General features: G+C 36.3%; 2 protein-coding genes across 2 annotated transcripts in view; both read left to right on the plus strand.

The window, feature by feature from the left end:
• Window positions 1-2092: 2092 nt before the first annotated feature.
• Window positions 2093-4160, plus strand: arl8ba (ADP-ribosylation factor-like 8Ba; the record flags this gene model as incomplete). Its single annotated transcript, XM_014006291.1, is given in 6 exon segments — window positions 2093-2173; window positions 2283-2356; window positions 2451-2544; window positions 2697-2764; window positions 3020-3090; window positions 3250-4160. Coding segments are annotated over 6 exon segments (438 nt in total), but the record flags the coding sequence as incomplete, so codon positions are not given.
• A 1098-nt stretch (window positions 4161-5258) lies between these two features.
• Window positions 5259-8080, plus strand: part of edem1 (ER degradation enhancer, mannosidase alpha-like 1) — a gene marked incomplete in the record, with an annotated part of 7683 nt that continues 4861 nt past the window's right edge. The window contains 3 exon segments of the mRNA XM_014006232.1: window positions 5259-5891; window positions 7350-7422; window positions 7824-7927. Coding sequence (XP_013861686.1) covers window positions 5317-5891; window positions 7350-7422; window positions 7824-7927 — 752 coding nt within the window.

Consider the following 8080-nt stretch of genomic DNA (forward strand, 5'->3'; position numbering starts at 1 on the left):
AAGACTTTTTTTTCACTCAGCATGGTTCTGTCACATCCAGATAATTTTTAATATTTCGTAAACCTAGAACAACATTTAGACTTTTCTTATTTGGGTATTTGTACATCCAGTACTGCCATGTCCATATCTTCTACAGGCTGAGACTAGGTTGACTGTCTGCACTGCAATGTAAGAATAAATTTAAGAAAATGAATGAAACAGTTTGATCCAAAGTGTGATAAATGTGCAGAAGCACATCTTCCTGTGTCACATTCTTTCATTTCTTTGAGCAAGTGTTTCTTGTGCAACCTTTGCAGGGGTGTCTCAAATACCGGTTGCTTCCAGTGGAGCAATTTATATTGTCTAATCCCAGCTGTGCAACACTTGGATTGTTCAGAGGAGTACATCATGAAAAGCWGGCTTCAGTCGTTGTGGCTCTTGACAGTTTTATCAAATGTTTGTGCTCTAATTGAATCATTTCCTTCATGCATTCTTTAGCTTGGAGTCAGTGTTTACAATGCTGTACATTTCACCTAACATTCTTTTAATTTGAAATTGACAGTTAGAAATCTGGATATAAATATTTTAAAATTGAGAGTTGCTACATTTATGCTAAATTAGGGGAAACAAGTTTTTATACTTTTAAAAATGTGTACAGTATTAAGGCTAAAAAAATAAATTAAAAAAGACTTTCCTTACCCCCTGCTACTAAATAGCAGCTTCCTGTCTAAATTTGTGGAAATCTGCTTTGTCAGACATTATATTCTGTAAAAACATCTTGCTTTATGTGAATGTTTAATATTTAAACATGGTAACACAATCAACTTCATAAAATGTTGGAAAATATGTAGATACGGGTTTTATGATCATTTAAATAAGGAGGCCTTGTTTCTTTATCGAAATGTCGAACGTTTGGGGATTTTCTTTTCAACATCTTTGTTGTGAATTTTTGGTGAGACAAAACGTTATTTAAATACATCAACTTTAGGAAAATGTACAGACATGTCCTACATGTATTGTTTAAGTTACATACTGATCATTAAAAGATAATTAATATATTTGTTTATAGTTAAAATGTTTTTACAGATAGTAGATATAGCTGTTTTCCAATGTTTCATCTGTAGAACTGAGACAAAAAGAAGTTATTTGAATGTTTTGTGTTTGTCATTAAAAGACAACAAACCATTTTGCTAAAATAGCCACAGACTGGATTTAATGGTATTTGACTTCTGGCTGTTAGAGGAAGGCGTGTAGCTGCAGTTTGAGCTCGACTCTGCTCCCTCCTTTTAAGTTTAAGGGATGTGAAAAACGCCCAACCTGCCAGTGACGCTGAGAGATTTGACTACTTGAATATCTATTTCCTGAGCAGTTCCTCCTCTCAGTCATAAGACCGTAGCACTCATTTCCACTTAGCTGCGTCAGGTGACTCCAGAAAGTCATGTGCTGTAAAATATGTGCATATCTGAGAGTGTGCGGGTTGGGATTGACAAAGACAGATATTACTAGCTTGTGGTGCTAGACATAAAGAGGAATGCCACTGATTCAGTCTGATGAAACAGCTTTTCTTCCCAATTAAGTTTAAATTTAGACGTTCTCTCACGTTGAGAGAAAGTAGTTTATGTTCTGATTTGTGACTTTAGTGTACAAAGGAGGAATTTTTCAAGGACATTTTGATTGATACAAAACACTGTGGTTTTACCAGAATGTATCTGTAATCTGTTGCAAAATAAAGGTTGTAACATGTTCATGTCTTGCCACTAACTTATCCTTTAAAAAGCAATATTTTTACCTCAACTTTAAGGATAAATTTGTATCAAGAAGTTCCTCATGTTTAAGACAAATACAGTAAGCAGTTCAAATCTGCTAAGCATATAGTTTATTTATTAAACTTCTCAAAAAACGAGAGTCTGAGTTCCCGTGCAGCTTCTGAGGTTTTTCTGATGAACGAAAATGTGACTCAGTTAAAAAGTTTGTTTTTTTCTTTCACCAAGCTTAAATCAATGTATTTTGTAAGATAGTGAATGCTTGTACTCTTAACTCCTTGGGCTAATTTTTGTAAAACTTAGTGGAAATGTGAGGTTTTTTTTTTAATTTAGTTGTTGTTTCTTTTCAGTCGGGACATTTCAGTGAAGATATGATCCCTACGGTCGGCTTCAACATGAGGAAGGTCACTAAAGGAAACGTCACTATCAAGGTTCAGTTTTGATCTCTCTGCTTTTGTTMAAATATCACCGTAAAAGCGTACGCTTTGTAAAAACAACCTTTTGCATTTCTATAAAATGCATTTACCTTTTGATTTGCAGATCTGGGATATAGGAGGGCAGCCGAGGTTTAGGAGCATGTGGGAGCGGTACTGTCGGGGAGTTAATGCAATCGTGTGAGTACCCAAAMCCTTTCAGCTTGTTTATATTTACGAGAATAAAGGAATTTGACAGAGAATCGAAACTTTAATGGTGATGGTCCGTTTTTAGATACATGGTTGATGCTGCAGATCGAGAAAAGGTGGAGGCATCCAAGAACGAGCTTCATAATTTATTAGACAAACCTCAGTTGCAAGGGATTCCTGTAAGTGTTCACCTGAAAGCATTTTTGTAGATCTATGTAATTTCTGTAGTAGTCATGGAAAACTTTGTGTGGTTTTGTCTAGATTCATTACTACAGTTTCAAACTTCACGAGCAACGTTGCTGTGTTTTATTTTATTTTTTTCCTTCTGCAGGTTTTGGTACTGGGTAACAAAAGGGATCTCCCCACTGCTTTAGACGAAAAGCAACTCATTGAGAAAATGTAAGTATGAATCTAGCCAAGAAAGAATTTCAATAACTTTAGCAATTTTTAATGAAAACATTATAATTTGAATGTACATTTCAATACTCAACATAATTAAAAGGTTGCATAAATCAGCACAATTGCTGCTTCTATGTGTTTAGTTAAAATTTCAGATGTTACATTTGCTGTTTATGAGCGCCCTCCACTGGCAGGTTTCAAAATACGCATCTGAATGTGCGCCTCTCTTCTTTATTTTTTTGTTTCTGTTTATAGGAATCTAGCAGCTATTCAAGACAGAGAGATATGCTGCTATTCAATTTCCTGCAAAGAGAAAGACAACATTGGCAAGTTTCCTTTAATTCCTTCAGTGTTTTGCTGTTTGTGTGGGACTTTCCACTTTATCTGTTGTTCAGCTTTTATGTGGTTGTAGAAGAACTGTAAACTTAAAACCCTGTCATATGGTTCAAATGATCTCCTCTGACTGAGTGTTTCTGTGATTGCAGACATTACACTTCAGTGGCTCATCCAGCACTCAAAGTCTCGCAGGAGCTGAATGAAGGAAACATTTTTCCAGCTGTTATTTGCCATATTACCGTCATGTCAAACCCTTATCACTCTGCAGAGCTGTACAGTTGTATATTCCTACGTCACACGCTGCTACGTTGGCTTGTTTCACACGCTTTATTTTTTTGTTTTTCCTTCTGTGATTTTTATTTTACAAGCCCAGATAATGCACTACTTAAACCTACCAGATGTAAAGAATGAATTTGGCATTATACATCTTGTGAAGCTGTACTTTAACCAAGACAAGAAACTGTTTTCTTTTACTACCTTTCACCCTGCAGGCATTAACCACATGGGTTTGTAACATACTATTATACGAGGAAGGTGTTAATGTTGGTCAAACGGGCCTCCAAAWAAGGAATGTTGCGCATATAGTCGGGTATGATGTCAGTAGGTGTCTTATTTGGACTCACAAACTTTCCTTTATCTGTCGAGCTCTTTTCAGTGATTGTTTTTGACGACTGTCACCCTTTGCTTGATAAAAGACATGACTTCTTTTTAGAAAATTGTGCATTTACGTCGATTGAAGCAGGTCTGTACAAATGTCAAGCTAGTATGATTTTTACCAATGTTGGAATGTGTGTGTATGAATATATGATTCTATTTAAAGTCTGAATGTACAAAAGATAAAAGCTGTACAGGCTTGTGTGAGTCATATTGGCCTCTGTAAAATAGCTTCAGTGGAGTAATGTTGCATCGGGGCTGAGAGCGTGGCAGAAATCAAAGTGCCTTTTTTGCAACGTCTCTCAGCCTCTGGAGCAAAGCAGCATGGAAGGTGTGTCTACCTGTGTAGAATTAAAAACACCTCTTCGATATATAATAAAGAATAAATGGCATGCTTTTTAATTTAGACACAGCTGTGTTATTCATACCCCTCTAACTGAATACTGAAGCATTCTTTATAGTTGGATTATTTATATAAAACAACTCATAAATGAAATGAGAGGAAGCAGAGAGAAAAAAAATGTTATTACATCTGCACAGTTTTTTTCCTTCAAAAATAAATTCACGCAATAAAAAATATAGTGGTTTTACAGACTCAAATTTTGCAAAAAATAAAATAAAAACGGCATCAGGTCCTTCCCATCTTGTTTGAACAACAGTTTGTTGATACATACTACATAAGTATTTTTTTTTCAATAAGCTATATTTCATCATCTTTTCAAAACATAAATTGTTATGGAAGTTGTGATATAAATATTGAGATTATTCCATAAACTTATTTATTGAATTGATGTACAAAATTCCTTTAATGGAGTTTTTTTAAAAAAGATTTCTAATCCTTTAAGATCATGTTGACTCTCTTAACAAATTTTAATTGAATATTTAAGATAAAGTATTTTTATAAGTCCTATACCTAACTCGAAAGATACTATAATTAAACAAATCATTACACTTCAATGTCAACTGATGAAATAGCCTAAAATAGGATGACCCGTGTTTTCCACAGCTCTGTTTTGTAAAAGAAAAATAATGTTTTGTAATTGTGTTACTGGCTTTTCAGCACGTTTTCAATYGAAGTTATGTTTCAGCCATAAAGTTATACAAGACAAATCTTGTATAACCAAGGCTGCAGCCTGCAGCTCATTAAGGATTAAAATAAGCAGTTCCACAGGGCTGCATAWTTTTACATCTTTTGCAATACTTATAAATACCTCCCAGGACAATTTAGGACAGTTCATTTGTCTACAAAAAGTGTCCTCACATCGTCAATACTTTTACACAGAGCAAAATATTAATTGGACTCAACTCAAGCAAAGCTTTCTAACGGTAAACGCGTTCGGATGGAACTGTAACCAAATTTTGTGTTGAAGGTTTCAGGCTTGTGGCCGTTTTCTATTGGTGCTGAAGGCTGAAGTGCCACGAAACTCAAAGATTAGTTGACAGCTCCCTTCGACCAATCAGCACATGGTCCGCCTTACTATTAGCCAATCACGTCTCGGGATCTGGGAGGGGTTGGTTTGTTGACAGGAAGCGAGCACGGCGGAATCACTACCCCACCGTGTATGTATAGTTTAGCCCGACAAAACAGCGGGCTTCGCATTTGGAGACGCCTCGAAGGTAATGTGGACTTGAATTATGCGTTTTACGATCGATTTGACGAGGCAAAGATGCAATGGAGGTCGATAGTAGTTGGTCTGGTGGTACTGAGACTCTCTGTCAGCTGGGTGCTGTGGTTAGCCTTCGGACTGGGACCGAACGTCAGCTGTGGGTTCAACTTCCCCATCAGCTTCAGTTTGCACAAATTAGACTTGTTGTTCAGGGAGGAGAAGGAAGCCGACCTGAGCGGTACTACGTGGTCTCAACGAATACAAGGCCCCAAATATGAGACGGAGACCAGCACCTGTGCGAAGGTTGGACCGGAGTCACCTCAGAGGTCCTACCTGAGCCTCTTCGACGGGAACAAGGACGAGTACGTCCGGAGATACAGCTCCTTCCCGGACACTCTGAGGGCGAAAATGAAAGGCATGGCTAAGGAAATGTTCTACTTCGGCTATGAGAATTATATGAAATATGCCTTTCCAGAGGACGAGCTGAATCCCATTGACTGTGAGGGGAGAGGTCCAGACGTCCTGAACCCGTAAGTCACTGTAAACCTGTCAAATTTAAACTGCTCTGACTCACACTTGTATTCACTTCTTAGTCAAATGTGCCTTTAGTAGATTACATCTGTCAGCTGGTTTTCACTGGTACTCAGTGCTGATGGGTTCTGTTCTTCACATTAGGAGCTGATTAATTTCACAAGTGACTGAACGTAATAACTAATCAATCGAAAATCTAAAAACAGTTTCACTAAWACTGACTTTTTGTTTTTGTTTTTCCTAATTACATTTGGCTTAGTGATGGACCAGAAATGTGACTTTTGCTTTTCCTTTGAGCTCAGCATTGCATGCTGTTTTTTTGAGGAAGTGATCAGGTTGAAAAGAAATGCCAACCTGAAMGATTTTGTGGTTCAATCTAAAGACCAAAGATGCAGCGAGCAGTTTGAAGAATAGCTGACAAGAAGTAAAGTTGATTGTTTTGTTGTGCATTCATGCCTTGTCTGATTCCATAGAATCAGTAACTGACAGCTCTTCTAATTGACGTAATGATGATACGTGTTAATTTAAGATGGTTAAAGGAATTCAAGTCCGTAATCTGTAAGAAAAAACAACAAAAAGTTCTTCATACCATCTATAACAGACACTGGAGTTGCACATTAAAAACTGAGCAACATAAAACTGGCCTACCCAGCACGCAAGACCTACAAATAAACCTTTCAAAATAAAGATCCTTCAGCAAAAGTAGTACTGTTTGATAATTTCTCACTTTATTTTATTAAAACARTTGTAATTATTCAAATAAACAAAGATGTGTTTTACATTTGACTGATAATAGTTTTGATTAAGCCTAAAGAAGTGCGYTCTACTCTTCAGTACTCTTGGTTTTCAGGTTCACTTTTTAAAAATACTCATTGTTATGTATGTGTTTTATATGAGATCACCCAAAACAAGAYAAGTCATCCAGTTACTGTAAAGACTGTATGAATATCTTTTAGGAGCTAATCTCTTTTTGCCTTAAAGCACCAGATTGTGCATGCTCATCTAAACATAGCACAAAAAAGTAAAGAAATTTGTGTTTGGTAGATTATTTCGTAAAAATGCTTCTTGGCAATAAGTCTTACACTAAAGGCCTATTATTTTCCCTTTTAACTGGTGCACATTTGTAAGGAACACGCATTTGTGGGATGAGCAGTAGAGCTGAGTATGTGGGTTAGGCACATGTAAAATTTGACATTTCCAAACAGCTTATTTTGCTGTTGTGACGCTTGTTTTGAGTTCCTGTCCCCCACCTCAGGTGCTGCCAATCAGGTGTCCGGTAAAAGATTTATTGCTAAGAAGCATCGTCACAACAAAGAAACATTTTTGTTGTGTTATTAGATTTGAAATGTGCTTTCTTTTTAGTGAATTGTTAATAATGTCTGCCAGTCATGTATGACACCACAGAGTCAGTTTAGCTGTTTTTTTTGTTTGTTTGTTTTTTTGTTTTTTTGTTTCAGGTCAAACATCAATATAAACGATGTCTTGGGAAACTATTCCCTTACTCTAATTGACACCTTGGACACGCTGCTTGTAAGTTAAAATCCACTTTCTTTATCATTTTTGTCTCTTAAACACACTGTAAAGTTGTCACAGTGTCTATCAATACAAAACTACAATGCAGAAGTGATAAATGTTTGTTAGTGTGTAACATTAGTTTGTCAGTTTATCTACATTGCATTTTGTGTAATGGTGGTTACCACTTCCTTTGCTGTAAGTTGTGGATCTTCTGATACTCAAAAGCTACGCTTCGATTAATCAGGTGTGTAAAGTATGCTACCATGTCAACCACAAAGCAGAAAATTCAGGGCGTTTCTTTTTTTTTTCGTTTTTCTTCCACCCAGCTGCAGCATTTACAATCCTAAACAAAACCTTCAGGCAGAAGAAAAGGAACTTAGTTTACTGTGGTTAAACAAGGCTTTTTGTTTCTTCAGGTGCTCGGAAATGTGACCGAATTCCAGAGAGCTGTCAAACTGGTTATAGAGACGGTTTCCTTTGACAAGGATTCAACAGTACAAGTTTTTGAGGCAAACATCAGGTACAAATGTTATTTTTCAGGCCAAATTTTAATACTCAATCTGTTACCTAGCTTCCTTTTTTGCTATGTTCATTTAAAATTGTAACATTAGACTTTATTTGATAAACATATTTTAACTGTAAAATAAAGACTGTAAAAATACTGTAGGATGTT

The sequence above is a fragment of the Austrofundulus limnaeus genome, unplaced genomic scaffold (assembly GCF_001266775.1).
Source record: "Austrofundulus limnaeus strain Quisiro unplaced genomic scaffold, Austrofundulus_limnaeus-1.0 Scaffold35, whole genome shotgun sequence".
In the NCBI taxonomy this organism is placed as follows: domain Eukaryota; kingdom Metazoa; phylum Chordata; class Actinopteri; order Cyprinodontiformes; family Rivulidae; genus Austrofundulus; species Austrofundulus limnaeus.